This window comes from Rhincodon typus, chromosome 19 (assembly GCF_021869965.1).
Source record: "Rhincodon typus isolate 14 chromosome 19, sRhiTyp1.1, whole genome shotgun sequence".
Taxonomy (NCBI): domain Eukaryota; kingdom Metazoa; phylum Chordata; class Chondrichthyes; order Orectolobiformes; family Rhincodontidae; genus Rhincodon; species Rhincodon typus.
The window spans coordinates 4,577,964-4,596,791 of NC_063350.1; the positions used below are offsets into that span (position 1 = coordinate 4,577,964).

An 18,828-nucleotide genomic window follows, 5' to 3' on the forward strand; every position below is an offset into this window, starting at 1 on the left:
TTGTTGAAAATGTCTTAATTTGGTGCTGAGGTCTGTGAATGTGCATTCAAGTATTTGCAGTCATCTTTCTCAATCCACCAAGCTCCCTGTGTCCATTTTTGAATGCCCAATGGTCTGTTCGTACAGTATGATCTGAGGTATGCTTGAATTAGGCAAATGTGGGGAAGAAAGAAATAAATCTTACTGTGAATGTATTCTGACCTAGCAGAATTGTACCCCTGTCCACCCAAATCCACTGGAAAAATTGGATCTTCTGAACTATTCCCTAGCCCTAAAGTTTAGAGAAGCAAGATACCCAAGGGGTGACACACTTCCTCTGTGCATTTAAATTGATAGGTTTTCAATGCAATTAAAAGGTCAATCAGAAATAACATTGGTAGGAAAGCTTTTATAACAGTATTCAAGTGTTTAGTTATGTAACTATAGATTCTGTGTACATTTATTTACGTGTGTACGCCAAAGTTTCAAACCAGGGTTCCTAAATTCTGCAAATTTTTGACAATTTCAGGTTCCCAAGGCCACAGTTAATGTATTATCATGCATTGAATTAAACCTCCAAAGAAAAATTATTCTTGTGCTTTACAATAATTATTTACATACTCTTCAATCATCACTTTCCCTTTAAAGTGGAGCTGCAGGTCTCCCATAATCTGTCACACAGTAAACTTTGTTTGTGAGGATGTGAGATTAACTTATTTTGTCTATCTAAAGTGGGAAATGAAAAGACTTCAGTTTTCCAGCAGCAATTGGAAAAACATCTTGCAGTTTCTAAGCATAACTCTGTTTTTTTTTTATTCATCTTGTCTAGCCCTTCCAATCTTATTGTCCCACCTAACAACAACTTGACACCAGAATCCTTGTCCAAGCAGATGTTTGTCAATGAAATGTACAAGTTCAAAAATTATTTTAAAATTTTATCAAGAAAACTTTTTATTGAACTTAATTTGGAGATTAAAGTGAAGAATACAAGAAATAGTAGTTGGGGAAGACCACACAGCCCATTGTGCCTGCCTTCTGTATGATCATGGATGAACTTCAACTTCAGTTCCACTTATTCTGCCATTCCCTGTAATATTTTTTCTTCAAGTCACCAGAAATGGTTTCTCTCCATTTTATCTAGAAAATCCCACAATCTTTTGAAATAAAGAATTCCAAAGGTACACGTCCTTTGAGTAAAGAAGTTTCTTTTCATCTCAGTCCTAAATGATCGGCCCGTAACTCTGAGACACAGCCCCATATTCTAGATTCTCCAGACAGGAAAATGGTCTGTGTCTACCTTGCCAGGGCCCTTCTCTTTTTTAAAATTTCTGTCAGATCATAGAAACAGGAGTAGACCATTCAGCTGTCAAGCTGCTCAGTTAGATCTTTATGGTCATCTGCCTTAGTACAATGTTATCCCATATTCCTTAATATTATTTTATCCAGAAATCTTCTAGTTTTATGTCTTGAATACGTTTAATAATTGAACTTCCACAGGTCTTTGGCGTGGAGAATGCCGAAGATTCATCAATCTCGGACTAATAAAATTCCTCCTCATCTCTGTTAAGTGGTCTTCCTATTTCTGGACTCATCATCCAGCATACCACCTGAAATCCAAATTGTGATGTTGTGCAAGAATTTTGAGTTTTTATGAAATTGCCTCATTCTTCAAAATACAGTCCCTCCTCATAAGACGTTTCCATCTTCTCAGAGATTAATTTGGTGAATCTCCATTGTACTACCTCCACAGCAACTATATCATTCCTTGGATAAGGAGATGAAAACTGTACACAATACACTAGGTACAACTTCACCCAGGTTCTACACAGTTTCTACCGGATAGCTTTAAACCTGTACTCAAATCACTTTGCAACGTAAGCTGCCATACTTCTTGCCTCCCGAAATGTTTGCTGCACAGTGACTTGTGAACAAATGGATTCAGGTCTTTGAGTGTCAACATCTCTCAACCCCCGCCATGTAGAAATACTCTTATTTTCCTGTTTAACTTGATTAAAGTTCAGAAAATGTAGACTTAATTTGTTTAGTCTTTCATCATAGGGTGACTGTCATCCCAGTGATCATGTGTTTTCTCTGGTTGACATTGGAGAACAGATTTATTGGGAGAAAGCCAGCAATTACAATACATATTCTAGTTAGATTTAATTCACTTGAAAAAACAAACTGAATTACCATACAGCCTTTCAATGGTAAAGTAGATTTTCTCTCAATAACCTGATTTACTTTATGAATACCAATTTTAAAAAAAAGCATGGTACTTGTTAAATGAGGGTGTTAAATGAGGGTGTTAAATGCGAGGTAAGTTATCAGTTTGTTGCAAAATAAAATCTTTATCATTCACGATCAAAATTTGGTTTGCAGTGTTTACTAAATTCTGATGAGGGAAGAACATATATCGTGTTTCAACTCAGCAGGAACCTGCTAATATATGCTGGAGAGTTCTGCAATCTACACCTCCTAGATTACTCAGTCTTGTCTGATTTGGTTTTTATACACTCCATTAGCTCAGCAGAACAAACTCTTGTTTCCAGACTTTTATCCCATACCAGCTTTATTCCTCTAGCATGTCAAATTTAAAATGCTCAATTTTAAGTTCCTTGGTGTTCACTCTTCTTTGGATTCTGTCACAGAATCAACCCCACACTGCATACCTCTGACTCGGGATTCTTGTCTGTCCTCTCTTTGTGTAGCTCTACGTTTGTTGGATGTGCAATTAGCCCTTTCTATTATGAATGCTTACAAAGCCAAGCAGTGAAATAAAGATTGAGATTCAAACATACAAAGACAGTTGTTGACAGGAAATGTGTAAGATAAATGTGTATAAAAAAAATTGAAGACATATAGATTGTCCAGGCGAAGTCTGGACATTGAATGAATAGACTTGTACAATCTTTTAATTTTGGTCTGTTAACCAACGGATTAATGTATACATGTTTCAACCTTATTTAATGTGTGTCTGTGGAGTCATAAATGTCTTTACCAAGCTAGACTTCAGGACATAAGGAAACTGTAAAGCTCATATTCACTGATAAATTGTTTAGCATTTGTCCCAAATCCTGGGTTTCCCAGTGATCTATATTGAATGGATTAATTTTTGCAAACAATTTTTTCTCAAAATGAAAATGAGCCAAAGTAAGGCATGTTTGAAATAACTGGCCAGTAACTAGACCCAAAATAAATTTCATTATTTTTAATTTAAAATGCTTTGACTAGATGTAACAGTCTCTATCTGAAATAGCATTCATTTTTTAGTTGGCTGTTGCATAGATATCATGGCACTAAAACATAACTTTAAGTGGATGAATAGCTGGACATATTGATCTTGGTGTCTTTGAAAGTGACACAATTATAAACTATTAATTTCTTATCATTGTTGAAGTATGGCATTTTATAAACAAGAGAAGTGTTTATGTTAAATAAGTTTTTTTTTTTTTTTAAGCCTGAGATTTTAGTTAATACAAAGAGTATTACTAATTTCAGCCCTAAGGTTAGGAGATGTAGGTGCTGTCATCACTGCAGTGGAAGAAGATGAACATGACAGAGCATCTGGGCTTCAAGAATCTTCACAGAATAGCAGTAACTCAGAGCCTAATCCAGTTCAACCCAATAGAAAGTCCCCCCGTCTCCACGCACCAGGTTAGTGAATGTGAATGAGAAAACTTGTAGTCTTAAGGACTGGATCGACTGTCTGTGCTCTTTATCTGGGCAGGAATTCAATTGGAAATGCATTATTTTGAATCTGTATGTATAGATACGTGCATTTAGCTCAGCTTTAATTCTGCATATCTACTGTTCTCTGTAGCAAAGTTGCTCGCTGATTGCTGACAGATTTATGTCTCAATCTTTCTTGAATGATTTTCTAATATAAAAAAGATATTTTCCTTGTTGCCTGTATTGTCCTTGTTGTCTGTGTTGGTCCAGACTATGGCATTAAGAATCTACTGGACACTGGTGTTAGAGTAAACAATACAGAGCACAGACCCAGATTTGATTGTTAGATTGTATGGAATGTAAGTAATAGAAACAGGCCACATGGCCTTTCCCTTTCTTACCTTCAATAAAATCAACTGAACTGCTCGTAGATGTATTTATATCCTGTGTAAGAGATAACAAACTGCATTTTCCTGACTTCTCTTTATCCCTTGGTGCCCAAGAACATATGGATCTTAGTATTGAATATACTCAAAAAATGAACATCTATAGACATTTGGGTTAAAAAGAATTCCAAAAACACTCAACTTTCTCAGAAACTTGTCCTCATCTCAGCCTTAAATGGTGAACCACTTATCCTAAGGCACTGATCCATAGTTCTAGATTGTGCACCTCAATGAGATCACTTCTCATTCACCCTTCTGATCTGCAGATGATATAGGCCCATTCTAGTTGATCTTTCCCCAAAATGGCTCTCTTGTCATAGGAACTAATATGAATCTTAATTCACTTTTTCGAAAGCAAGTTTATCCTTCCTTGGGGGAAGGAGTGTCCTCGGCCAAATCATTTTGAGCTGTTTTATTAATGACTTTCCCTCCATCATAATACCAGAAGTAGGGATGTTTTCACATGATTGCACAAGTACTGAAGCACTGTGCAGTTGTTGATTTGCTCACCGAGCAGGTAAGTTTGCTTGCAGACAGACATTTCATCATCATACTAGGTGACACCATCAGTGCACGTCTGGTAAAGCATCAGCGTTCTGTCCCGCTATTTGTGTGTCTTGGTTTGTTGGGGTGGGTGGCATCACTTCCAGATTTGTTTCTTAGTGGTTTGTGTATGGGTCCAACTCTACATGTTTGTTAATGGTGTTCCGGTTTGAGCGCCAGGCCTCCAGGAATTCTCGTGCGTGTCTTTGGTTGGCTTGTCCTAGAATGATTATGTTGTCCCATTCGAATTGGTGTCGCTCTTTGTCCATGAGTATTGAAATGAGTGATTAGTCGGTCGTGTCTCTTGGTAGCTAGTTGGCGTTTGTGAATCCTGATGGCTAGTTTCCTTCCAGTTTGCTGTGTGTAATGTTTTTGGCAGTCTTTGCATGGTATCTTGTAAATAACATTTGTTCTGTTAGTTGTGATTGTCGGATCCTTTATTTTTGTCACTAACTGTTGGTTTGTGGACCCGAAACGTCAACTTTCCTGCTCCTCTGATGCTGCCTGGCCTGCTGTGTTCCTCCAGCTCCACACTTTGTTACCTTCTGAATCTATGACTTCTTCAACTTAGAGGATCAAGGGTGCAAGGTGAATGGGATCTCAACTGCTTGCAAATCTCCCTTCAAGTTGCACATTACTCTGACATGGCACTGTATCATAATTCCTTCACTTTTGCTTTGTCAAAATCCTGCCATAAAGCAAGTATAAATTCCATTGGATGCATATTTTAAACCTGTTTCACTAATTTGTCAATATTCCTCTGAAGCTGCCTTTAGTCCTCAGATTTATTTGTGATTTTTTTTCCTTATAGTTTAGTTTGCAAATTGCTTCCTTGAACAAAAGTGGTTGCAGAGCAAGCATTAGAGAACATTGCCACTTGCTTCTAACCAAAGTGAAAAACTCCTCCATATTTTTTGCTCTCTTCTAACCTGTTTTTAATTGATCCAGTTCCAAATCATTTAATCTTCTTCACTGGCTTCCTGTGTAATATCGTCAAATAATTTAACAGGATTCATTAGCGTCTAATTCATTAGGTTTTCTGTCTTATATCAGTCATTTCCTCAAAGAAGGCTGCCATATTTGTGGAGCACAATGTTTCCTTCTGAAATCTGTTTATTGCTGCTACTTCTTACTCTTCACATTTATGTTTAAGAATGTCTGTCATCTTTTGAAGATTTCAAAGATTTTCACAAAAGCAATAAGACATAGGAAAAAATCAGAGTTAACATTATGGGTTTTTTCCTGATTTTTTTTTTTCCTCTCAGATGCTGCCAGACCTGCTGAGCTTTTCCAGCAACTTTGTATTTGTTCCTTGTTTACATACATGGCCCAAAACAGCTCTCAATATTCCAAATGTGTTCTTGTCAGAGCCTTATACAGCCTCAGTAGTAAATTTCTCCTCTTGTATTCTAGCCCATTTGAAATTAATGCTAACAGTAAACTGTAATTATCTATATTAATTCTTTAAGTAGTTATGTGTCCTGTTGCGTATAGCCGTTATCAATAGAATCCAGAAATATCATTTCTCAGTCCTCCACTATTTCTTCCCCTTTACCCTCTGGATCCTTAGATGCATCCCAACAGTGTTTTCCTACAGCTTAACTAATTTCTTTGGTATTGTATCTCATCTCACTTTTAACAAATTCTAAATTAACTTTATTATTAATAATCTGTGTTCTAAATGATAGTGCAGAGTACTTGAGTGACCCTGTCATTATGTTATGCGTTTAGTAAGATGCCACGTAAAAAGTTGCTGTACAATATAGGAGCTCATAGTATGAGGGGTAGTGTATTAGCATAGATTGAGAATAGTTTTTAAAAAAAAAAAGAGAAAGCAGAAGAGAGATTTTTCATGTGTGAGTGGTTGGGATCTGGAATGCACTGCCTGAGAACATGGTCAATCTGAATTCAGTCGTGGCTGTCAAAAGGGAATTCCATAAAAAGCTAAAGTGAAAAGAATTGAAGGGTGATGTGCTAAGGTCTGAGTGTGAAGCTGGCTAAGTTGCTCAAGAAGAATGCTGGCAAGAACATGATAGGCCAAATGGCTGCCTTCAGTGGTGTAACCATACAGTTGTGATTTTGCTCCAGATGTAGTCAGTTGGGATTTCTGTTGGGGCATTAGATTACTAGTCCAGTAATAGAACCACTATGCTGTTGTATCTCTGTACACCTTCAATGCCAATTTGTTCCCACATGTATTTACTAACTGCAGCCTAAAGCTAAGAACTCAGACTCTACACATATTGTGCATCTTTTAAATTTTTTTTACTTAAAAATATATTGATTTACAGCCATGTGTGCCAACTCCTGTTTACACTCCACATCTCCTCAACTCAGGTTTTCCCTTTCCATTTGCACCAGAAATCCTATTTTATGGTCATTGTCCACAAAGGAATGGCATCGTGGCTCAGTGATTAGCACTGCTGCCCCACAGCACCAGGGACCCGGGCTCAATTCCACCTTTGGGCGACCATCTGTCTGGAGTTTGTACGTTCTCCAGGTGTTCCGGTTTCCTGCCACAGCCCAAAAGTGTACAAGTTAAGTGGATTGGCCCGTAGTGTTCAGGGATATGTAGGTTAGGTGAGTTAGCGATGGGAAATGCAGGCTTACAGGGATAGGGTAGAGGGATGGTCTGGGTGGGATACTCTGACGGCCTGTGTGGACTTGTTGTGCCAAATGGCCTGTTTGCATGCTGTGGGGATTCTATTCTACGGAAAGTTTTTGTCAATACTTAGTTCAAGGACCTGATTAACTAGATCTATCACCACCTGTTTTCTGAAATACTCTAACGCACTGCCTCAGGAAAGTGACTTGTTCATGTATTTAGATCAGTTTATTCCTTCTTAGTTAGAAAGTAGGTAATTAAAATCTATTATTCCTACCCATTCTCATAAACGTTGTCTGCAGTCCCCTTCTGATCCATTTCATAAAGTTGGTGTCTGAAATGCACTTTCATATTTTGGCCTCTAATTATTTAACTTTAACTCTTGTGTTTCGTCACTCCTTTTCACAGGATAAATTCTCTCCTTCATATTGCCATTCCTTGCTTGCTTCTTCTGTGCTACCTAAAAAATATTATAACCGATGTATTTATTTTATGTTACTGCCTAATTTGCAGCCAGATTTCTGCCTGTGTATTCTCTGATTTTAAATCTATAAGTGTTTCTAATTGCCTGAGTTTATTTCCAAGAACGATCATTGTAGTACTTGCACTTCACTTTGTTTGTTTATAAAGCTCGATTCCCAGGATTATTTCGCTGTTTTTCTGCCTCTTCCATGGCATTTTTCTTCCTTTTACATTCAACTGTCTGGATGCTGTTCCTTTTGCTAATTTTTTTTCTTTTGTGTATTTTCACTTTGCCACCACCTTGTACTTTCTCATGTTCTTTTGCACTATTGTGGTTTTAATTATTTCTTGCTTACTGGTATATTAACTGCCATCATTGCAGGTTAGCTCCACATTTCTCTGGTGTACCTAATAAATTTCTAATCTGTCAAATGAACAGTAATGCAAAGAAAATCAATTTTGAAGCTCCACTCGAACCTGCTTCCTGAACTTCTTTTGCAATACTTCACTATCTTGTTAATTGTCTTTTCTTGCCCAGGCCCAAACATCTTCAGCTGCTTCATCAGTGACCTTCCCTGCATCATAAGGTCAGACATAGGGATGTTTGCTGATGATTGTACAATGTTCAGCACTGTTCACAACACCTCAGATACTGAAGCAGCCCATGTCTAAATGCAGCAAGATCTGGGTAATACCCAGGCTGACAGGTAGCAAGTAACATTCATGCCAGACAATGACCATCTTTGACAAGACACAATCCGACCATTATCCCATGACAATCAGTGGCGTTGCTATCACTGTATCCCCCACTATGAACATCTGGGGGTTACCATTGACCAGAAACTCAATAAACTTACATTTAAATACAGTGGTCCATGTCCCTCAAGTGAAATATTTTTAAAAAAACCTTTATGGACAAAGAGTAGTTTCCCTCTCTTTGATCTTCTCCATTTTGTCCAAAATGTTGCTTACCTTTGTTGGAGGGAGATATCAAAGAGAAATCTTGAGTCCCGTTTTTAACAGCACAATCGGCCTTATTCGGAGCTTCTTACCAACACAGCATGTGAAAGCTCCCTGTCTAGGACACTCTGCCCCCCTTAGCCAAGTACGGCATTTTTATACATTTCGGGTTACAGTAATTGTATGCAATATGTTGTTGTTTGCCACGTACCCGTAATCTATACACCCAATCCTATTAAACACACATTCAATGATGGACAACTCTGGACAGCCTGAGTCCTCCCATAATCTCATGATGTTTTACCAGATGCCTTTATCATCTGTCTTTGGGATCTTACAAAGCATGCTGTGAAACCAGATTCCAATACTGACAGTTATACTCCTTGCCATATATTTGCTAGCTGCATTACATTAATTGCCATAACCTGGATACTTGCTTTGCACCACAGAATTTGGAAAAATCCTTAGTGATATCTATATTCCCTACTGACAATAGTACACAAGATTGGAAAGCTTGTTAAAGACTTTATAACAGTTAATAGAAATTAAGATCAACTCTAATATAAAGTTACTACAGTTCTGTGATAAAACTGACAAATTGGGTGCAGCTTCTCTTTCACTTGACCTTTGTAAATCAAACAAATGCAGTCTCTTTGACTTGCAGCCACTACCACTCATGCTGCAAGTGGGTTTTAAACCGAAGTTTAATTCTTGGATAAACCCTTAGTGTTTCTAAATACTTTTCACACTAATCTTCTTCACTTAAGACAGCATCTATTGAATTCTGCTGATGAGAGTGAAAGTAATTCACTTTACAGCTTTACCAAGTCATTAAGGAATCCAAACAAGTTTCATTTAAGGTCCAACAGACATAACCTCATACCCTGTATCTTACAGTTTGTCTGTCATTCTTCTTTTGATCTTTGGATATAAGAATCTGTACTTGAGCTGCAATTTGTTTATTTCTCCACAATGACTGTGCTTTACAACCTTTCTCAACCCCCAACCATACTGTGGTGCTCTTTTAGAGGTTATCTGTTTATCCTGTTAGCGGCTTCTGCCCCATTTGATAGAGCAGGAATTTTCTTTACTGCCTGTAGTTATTTACTCAGGAATTCAGCTAAACCTCCATGTTAGTTTGTGGTTTGCATCTCTAATTTATAATTACCTAAAAAAATTCAGAACACTAGGATTAAAATTTTGCTTATACATTTTATTAAATAACAAACTTGAGATTGTAGTTAGTGCCCAGGTATTTCTCATCCTTTTCAGGGTATTCTTCATAAATGCTTTTGTGTTTAGAGAAGCCTATCCACAGAAATCATCTCTTGCATTTCCCCCACTTCTGCTGTCAAATCCCCTCTGCCAACAAAAATAAAGACAGAATCCCCTCGTCCTCACACATCACCCCACTGACCTCCGCATCCAGCGTATCATTCTCCACCACTTCTGCCCCCTACAATTCGACCCCACAACCAAAGAGATATTTTCCTCCCCATCCTATCTGCCTTTCGTAGGGACTGCTCACTATGCGACTCCCTCATCCACTCCACACTCCCCATTGACCCTGCCACACCCGTCACCTTTCCCTGCAACTGCAGGAAGTGCTACACCTGCCTCTACACTTCCCCACTCACCTCCCTTCAAGCCCCTAAACAAACCTTTCATTATCAGACATGGGTTCACCTGTACATCCGTTAACTTGGTCTAGTGTATCTGTTGCTCCCGATGTGGCCTCCTCTACATCGGCGAGACCAAGCATAGGCTCAGAGACCGTTTCGTAGAGCATCAGTGCTCTGTTCGTGACAAATGACAACACTTGCTGGTTGCCAACCATTTTAACTTTCCCTCCCACTCCCTGGATGACGTGTCCATCCTGGGCCTCATCCAATGTCACAGTGATACCACTCTCAAACTGAAGGAGCAACACCTCATATTCTGCCTTGGGAGCCGACAGCCCAATGGCCTAAACGTTGAATTCACCAGTTTTAAAATCTCCCTACCCCTGGCCTCATCCCATGTCCAACACTCCCCCTCATCCCCACCTCCTTGACCTGACACAACCTACCCATCTTCTTTCCCACCTATCCGCCCACCTGTCCTACTGACCAATCCCCTGCTCTCACCTATCACTATCCCACCTACCTTCCCCAGCCCCACCCTCCTCTCTATTTATTTCCCAGCTCCCAGCTCCCAGCTCCCATCCCCATTTCTGAAGAAGGGTCCTGACCCGAAACTTCAACTTTCCTGCTCCTCTGATGCTGCCTGGCCTGCTGTGTTGTCTCCGACTCCAGCATCTGCAGTTCTTGCTATCTCTAATTAAATTCCCCTGTTTCTTCTCACTGAGACCCTTTTATGACTCTCAGGGGACCTTTCATTATTGTATCCGATGACTCTGACTCTGTATGGAGACCAAGTCTGGCTGTGCTGGTCTGCCTTATGGCTGCCTTATGTCAGCTAAAGACCCCCAGGCGGCTACTTTGTCAACCTTTAATCATAGGCTGCTACTACTCCCTTAACCCGGAACGCCCCAAATTAGGGGTCAAATGCCCATGTGCAATTGTGAGCTAAAATGTTGGGACCTTGAGCTCTGAGGCAGCATGGTGCTCCAACCAAGTTGTAACAACTAAGCTCCCACTCTAATAAGCCCTTGTGCTCTCAGTTCTCACTGAGGGGTTGTGACAATTTTCAAGCCTTGATATGGGTTCACAATGGGAAACAGATGGAAAATGCTGCCTTAAATTCATCAAAAGGGAAGTACCAGGGCACTTGCTGGAATAAATAAAATATCCTTCCCTCCTATTAACAAATCTCTTGTTGTTATTATAGACATAACTAAATTTTTTATCACCTTGTCTCCTTGTCCCAAGCTCAGCAAATCCGTTTTGCCATTTAATAATGATCCCAGCAAGAGTCGTCCTCCTTTCCATAGTGAGTCAATATTTTAACTTTCTGGGGAAGTCATTTGCTTTGGATATTTATGCTTGTCCCTTTCCGACTATCAGTCAGTCAATATTACCTCAGTCTCTCAATAGGTTGACTACTGTTGAAAATTATTCTTCTGAAAACCTAACTTCCTGCCATAGTGCATTGTCTCTAACTCCAATTTTGAGTTCTGAGATTGTGTTTTTGAATAAGCTCAATTGGAAGCACTTGTTGAAGAAGTTATGTTACTGGATTAGTAGTACTTTGGTAATAGACGTTGGACTGAACTTCATAAAAATGACCAAGAAACTGCTGAGTTGTCAGAAAAATTCCTGAACTGGTTTTTTTTTAATGCTTTTAAGGGAAGTTAACTTCAGTCCTTACTGGTCAGCTGTCTTATGACTTCAATCTGTCGTCATTGTTGTTGATTCTTAACTACCCTCTCAACCAATCAGTCGTCCAGACATCTAGGAATGGAGAAACAAATGTTCATCTTAGCAGTGATGGTGACAATTCAGAATTAATTTTCAAACAAAACCTTGCTTCAGTTATGTTTTTTTACAAAAAAGGTATTTCCGTTCTTTACTGCTTTGTCCTTCAGACACCACAGATTTATCCCTGAACATAATCTTGCAAAGCTCTGTTGTTCACCATCTCTGTGTGCAATTCAGTTGCAGGCTCCTGAAGATACTTTCTCCCCATCCTCTCATTACCTGTCCTCTTAGAAGCAAAGGATCCATTTCTGCTTTGAAGTTTAAGAATGATATTAATGTATAGTTTGGTTTGTAAAGTCGTATTTGATTAACTATAATGTAATTGATTGTTTCCTCTAATCATCTGCATTTTTACAGTAGCTGTTCTGGAGAGTAAGGATGAGAACAAAGATCAGTCTGCACGAATCATCCACCCAAGCAGTAAAGAATTTAAAAAGACTTGGGGATTCCGACAGACGACTATTGCAAAACGTGAGAATGCTATGGATGCAGAGAACTCTGACACAGCCCTGAGTGAGAACTCTGACCATTTAACACCCTTATTGAGAAGGAGCAGACGGCAGACTCAGAGATCTGCCAGAGTTCAGGAATTTATTTCAGCAGCTCAGAAACGCTATCGCAAAATGTCAGGCCTCGATGATGGTGAATGTGGATCCATTGCAACTTCTGAGGCAGGAACAGGCTCCGATGGGAGTGTGGATGTAGATGAAAAGGGTGTTGGATCTCTAGACGTGGCCACAGACAAGGGCTGTGCCAGTATATTTGAAAGAACAAATGAAGTGGCTAACTCTGAAGACAGCAGCACGAACAGTGACAGTGATGAACTTACACTGAAGGAACTACAGAATCAGTTGAGAAAGCAACGTGGTGGTCAAGAGCAACCTGATTCACCACAGAATTCACTCAAAGGACAGGAAATGTGCGCTGAAGAAAATCAATCCAGAAAAGAATCAAAGTCTGTTGTCACTACAAAAGCTAAAAAGAAAATAATAACTCCTGTAAAGAAAAGTACTAAAAGTGGTCCACCTTCAAAGGAAAAAGAATCGCAATCACAATTAGATGTTAAGTCGGAGTCAGAAGATGATGAAAGTTCAACCAATCAATCAGACAATGAGTACAATGATCCAGATAAATTATATTGTATATGTAGGCAACCACATAACAACAGGTAGGTTCCTGGATTTGGAAAGCTGCACATGCTCAAAATAAGATTAAAAATGAACATTTGAAGCAGCAGCCTAGTTTATACTCTAGTAATGAATTGCTGCTGCATTTGTATACAGTGCACGCACTACTTTGTCTCACTGTAATTGGTGCATGTACTGTTGTCAAGCTACTTAAACTCTTAACTCCAAAACATTTAGTACTAGTCTGACGAGTAATGTTTATTGTCATCTTATGAATACACAGGAAGGTAGGAAGATGACAGATATTTGCAGTTGCAGAAGTGATATAATCAATCAGATAATCCATGGGAAAAGGAGCAGGAGTGGGTCATTTGACTCATCAAGCCTGCTGCACCGTTAACCTGTATCATGACTGTTCTTTTGCCATTTTTTGTGCACTGTCCCTTGTCGTTGGAGATCTTTTAATGTCTAGAAACCCATCGATCTCTGCCTTGAATATACTCTGACTGAGCTTCCAAGGCCATGTGGGCTAGAGAAGTTTTAAGATTTGCTGTCCTGAGTAGAAATTTCTCCTCAATTCATGCTAAATGACTTGTCTGTTATTCTGAATCTGAGTCCCCTGGTTTAGAAACCCCCTTCTGGGGAAATATCTTTCCTGCATCCACCTGGTTGAGCCCTGTGAGAATTTAGAGTGAATACTTCATTGAGATCACCCCTCATTATTCTAAACTGTGCAGAGAATATAGCTCCAGTTTTTTTGTTGTTCTCCCTCAAGTCTATCTTCCTTGGGTGAGGAGACCAAAATTGGGCAGAGTCTTCCAAATATTGTCACCAAGACGCTATATGATTGTAGCCAAACTTCTTTAGTCCTGAATCTGATGATTGTTGAGACAAAATGCTGAGTAGGACATTCTGAGAATTTAGAATAGTGTTACAGGACCTCTTAATATCCACCCAAGTAGATAGACTTGACACTTCATTTTAACACAGAAAGGTTGTGCCTCAGGCAGTGTAGTGCTCCTCTGTTATGCTTGAGCAACCTATTCAAGAAAACAATACTTAAAATTGAGTTTAGAACTGTTTCAGTTGAAGTTTAAAAACCAAGGTTGTAGTGGGCACCTCACCTTGCCACATTCCTTCAACTCGAGACTCAATTCCACAATTTTCAAGGATGTACTGACTCTGAGCATGATATTGTCAAAAGTATTGTCACCTCATTTAACAGAGATTTTATCAGGATTTCAGAACATAATGCTGCCTTCACAGATAATGAAACATTTTCACCAAGTAATCACCTATTGTAATGTAGACGACTAAGCCAAGACTTAACATATGGGAAGGATAATTTGAAATGGGGGCCAGTATATTGGAATGGGCTGCTGTGGTTTAATTGAATGTGATTGGTGTCGAACTTCGACTGATGCCCCACCATAATGGCTCTGAAGGATATTGGTCAGGATTAGACACTTGAAGGAAATAAGAGAGGTGTTCGAGATCCACTCAGAATGTTGGTCAAGAGCTGGGAATTCAAGTGCCTTTTTGCTGCAGTAACTAAGGACAAACGACTTTGGAGACTTAATTCACAAAGGCCATATCCTTTAGGTAAACTGATTAGCTTCAAATTTTCTGTTACCCGAGAAAGCTCACAGGCAGGGTATTTTCATTGAATGAGGTGGAATTCCACAAGAAATTTTTGAAGTTTAGGTGATCATTTAAAATGTACAATTGCTTCAGCAAGCTCTAGGTTTGAAGTGATTCTTTGCCTGTTTTGTCTCTTACTCTCACTGTGAATAGCATGCAACATAAAAATAATCTGAATGAAGCTTTTGAAATCTATTATTTCCTTTAGATTACTTCAAACAGAATTAATCAATCAGTTTAAAAATTAACAGAAGCACGCCAATTGCTGATGTGCTGGTGAATGCTGAACTCGTTTTCAGACTTCTGCAACAGTTCCTTTTGTACATTGAGTTGAAGGAATCACATTGCAGCTCAGAATGAAATAGCGAATCAGTCAATGAGAAAACATTTTGTCTAAAGTGCAATATCTTTAAGCAATATAGTTTAGTCAAATAGGAACCTAGCTAAAGGTACACTAGTCCTATTGATTCTGCACTAGTTTACATGACATACCAAAGGTCCTTTAGATGTTTAGTTTTCCATAGTGTCTCTTTTGGTTCGAAAGAGCTGGCTTGATTCAGATTTTTTTTTGGTAGCGCATTCTATCTAGGCAGAAGTGATGAGCTGAGAATTGCATACTGAGGATACCTGATTGGAACTGGGGTAGTACTTAAACGTTGGTTTTAAAGTAAAAGATCAAACTACTGCATGATTTATTTTTGGTAGTAAAGCTGCAAGAAGACTTCACTGAGATAGTAGGAACTGCAGATGCTGGAGAATCTGAGATAACAAGGTGTAGGCCCGAAACGTCAGCTTTCGTGCTCCTCTGATGCTGCTTGGCCTGCTGTGTTCATCCAGCTCTACACCTTGTTATCTCAGAAGAATTCACTGAGTTGTGTTTAAGAAATATCTATTTATATCTATTTGATGTAGACTTATTAATAGCTCCATTTTACTTTGTGAAAAATTTTTAATCCACCAAATATTACCAAATATTATGAACATTGGTGTAGAGATTTAACTCTGCAAAAAAAAACCCGTTCAGGTCCTTTTACATTTTTTCAGTAGGCTTTACACATTTAAAAATTTTTTTAGAATATGTCCTTATCATAAGTACAAAATTAGTTTGTTTACTTGGTATATTTTATCCATGCCTAGACTGGTTTCTCATTTTATACAGTACTGTGGATGTGTAGTGTGCTGATTGTGAATTTGTTGGCAGATTTATGATTTGCTGTGATCGCTGTGAAGAATGGTTCCATGGTGACTGTGTGGGAATTACAATGGCAAGAGGGCGCTTACTTGAACGCAATGGGGAAGACTACATCTGCCCTGATTGTAGTCCGTCTTCAAGCAAAGGCTCAGGAACCACAGTAATGAAATCTGGTCAACAGGAAAGTAAACCATTGCTGGCGAGCAGCGATGACCCCAGCTCAACAGTTGAGAAGCGAGAGGGAAACTCTCCCACTGATCAAGGAATAAAAGGCAGGATTGAAAAAGCAGTCAATCCAAGTGGCAAGAAGAAAATTAAAATATTCAAACCGGTATGCTGTTTCAAAACTATTTACATGCACTTACATGTTTTGCAATCTATTTGGGCATATTATTTTGCTTCACAATGCAAATGTTGTTTCACCTTTAATGAAGTGTACATCTCATGATAGTGCGGTAGGAGTTTGTATGTTGTTTCAAAATTCCCATAGACCTATCATTTTGCAAGTGTTTTGGACTTCCAATTGATAGTGATGTACTTTCTTTTATTCCTTCTTGGGATCTGGGTTTGCTGGCATTTGTCACCCTCCCTAGTTGCTGAAAAACTGAGTGGCTTGCTGGACCATTTCAGAGCATAGTTAAGCATCAGACACATTGCTGTGGATTTGGAGTCTCATGTAGACACAGCAGATAAGGATGGCAGATTTCTTTCTGTAAGAGACATAAGTGCACCAGCTGGGTCTTTACAATAATCATTGATAGTTTATATTCTATATGTATTGATTACATTTCAACTTAACCAGCTGCTGTGATGAAATTTAACCCATGACCCAGTACATTAGCCTCTGCTTCTGGATTGCCATTCTGGTGATATTCCTATGTCAGCATCTCCTGCTTTCTCCATATAACTGTAACAAATGGCCAAAAAAAAATGCTGTACTTAAACACTATTTTCTTTTTGTAGACAACTTGAAAAACATTTCCCTATTGTACTTGTCAAACGTTGCACACTACTGAAATTACAGCTCATACCACAAAAAGTTGGTTGTAGCTTCCAGTGTTTTCTGTAGCCCTGCTTTGTTGCATGGTAACTTTGCGTTACCATCACTTGGCACTTGCCTCAATTTTTGCAGTTTTCCAAATCCATTACCAGCAGTCAATCTGATCCAGTGATTCGAGGGCAAATCGGTATGAATTTTTAAAAGGATGCAAGATGTACATCTTTGACTAGAGATTTTTCTTTTCTTCTTTATCCTCCGAGAAGTTTCTGCTCGTGTGTGTCTTAATTGGGGATTACGTAGACTCTCCTACAAGGCGGATCTACCCTATCAAGCCCCCTAAGAAATCTGTTTGTTTCAATAAGGTTGTGTCTCATTCTTGTAAATTCCAATGAACATAAACCCAACCTCATCAACCCCTCCTTATATTGACAGGCCGTCCATACCTGGGATCAACCTAGTGAACTTTCTGTTCACTGGCTCCAATATCTATATATCTTTGCTTAAATAAGGGGCTGAAAACTGCTCACAGAATTTCAGGTGTGGTCTGATTAGGGCTTTGTATGGTTTCAGCAAGAATTCCTTATTTATGTACTTCATTCCCTTTGAAATAAAGGCCATCATTCCATTTGTCTTTCCTATTACCTGATGAATTTATATGCTAGATTCTTGTGATTTATTCAGGAGGACTCCCAAATCCCTGTGTATTGTAGTTTTCTACAGTTTTACTGATATAAATAGTATTCAACTGTCTAATCTTCCGGCCAAAGTGTGTAACATCAAGAACAGAACAAGTTGCTGGAAATGCTCAGCAGGACTAGCAGCATCTATGAAGATAAAAATCAGTTCAAGTCTCTGTTCCGGTGACCCTTCCTTGGAACTGAGAACTGTGTAACATCAAATTTTCATGTGTTACATTCCACCTGGCATTTTCTGTTCGCTCACTTAAACTGTCTATATCCCTTGTCAGATTGTTTGCGTCATCCTCACCACTTGTCTTCCCACCTATTAATGCATCATTCTCGAACCTGGCTATAGTACATTAACTTTCCTCATTTCAGTGGCACTATAGTTTTATTCATTGCCGTCCTGAAAGTGCTCCCATTTCCAACATTGTTTTCTATTAGTTAACCACTCTTCTATCCATGTTGATATACTACCTTCAACACGCTTGTCTGTTACTAAGTAGCCTAATGGGTGATACATTATCAAATGGCTTCTGGAAACTCAAATATATTACATCTGTTTCTTGTCGTTTGTCTTGCTTGCTACCTCCTTAAAGAATTCCAATAAATTTGTCAGACATGACTTTCTCCTTGTGAAGCCATGCTGCCTCTGCTTGATCATATTTATGTATTTCTAAATGTTCTGTAATTACATCTTTTGTAATAGACTATCATTCTATGTTCTATTAAAATGTAGGGTATGCAGGTTAGATTGATCTTAGGATAATCGGTCGGCACAACATCATGGGCCAAAGGGCCTGTACTGTGCTGTACTGTTCTATGTTCTATTTTCTTTATAACTGATATTAGGTTGACTGGCCTACGGTTACCTGTGTTTTTTTTTGTCTGCTTCCCTTTTTAAATAAAGGTGTTACATTGGCAAAATCTAAGGGTTCTTGGAAATTTGCTGCCAGTGCATCCAATATCTTTGCAGCTACTTATTTTAATATCGAGGGAACATATCGGTCTTCGGCCCCATTATTTTCACCTGTCAGCAATTGTGTTTATTTCCTCTCCTTTCGCCCCTTCTCGCCCTCCCATTCTCGCCTTCCCCTCTCCCTCC

The 18,828-nt window shown here is 38.9% G+C and overlaps 1 protein-coding gene across 2 annotated transcripts in view; it reads left to right on the plus strand.

The window, feature by feature from the left end:
* The first annotated feature begins 1,705 nt into the window (after positions 1-1,705).
* Positions 1,706-18,828, plus strand: part of LOC109911837 (death-inducer obliterator 1-like) — a 101,804-nt gene continuing 84,681 nt past the window's right edge. The window contains exons 1-4 of one of the 2 annotated variants that reach the window (XM_048608280.1): positions 1,706-1,781; positions 3,478-3,633; positions 12,441-13,251; positions 16,053-16,374. In XM_048608280.1, the coding sequence (XP_048464237.1) occupies positions 1,757-1,781; positions 3,478-3,633; positions 12,441-13,251; positions 16,053-16,374 (1,314 nt within the window). In that variant the 5' untranslated portion in view covers positions 1,706-1,756. The remainder of the gene's footprint in view (positions 1,782-3,477; positions 3,634-12,440; positions 13,252-16,052; positions 16,375-18,828) is intronic. The other variant, XM_048608281.1, reaches the window with a different exon arrangement.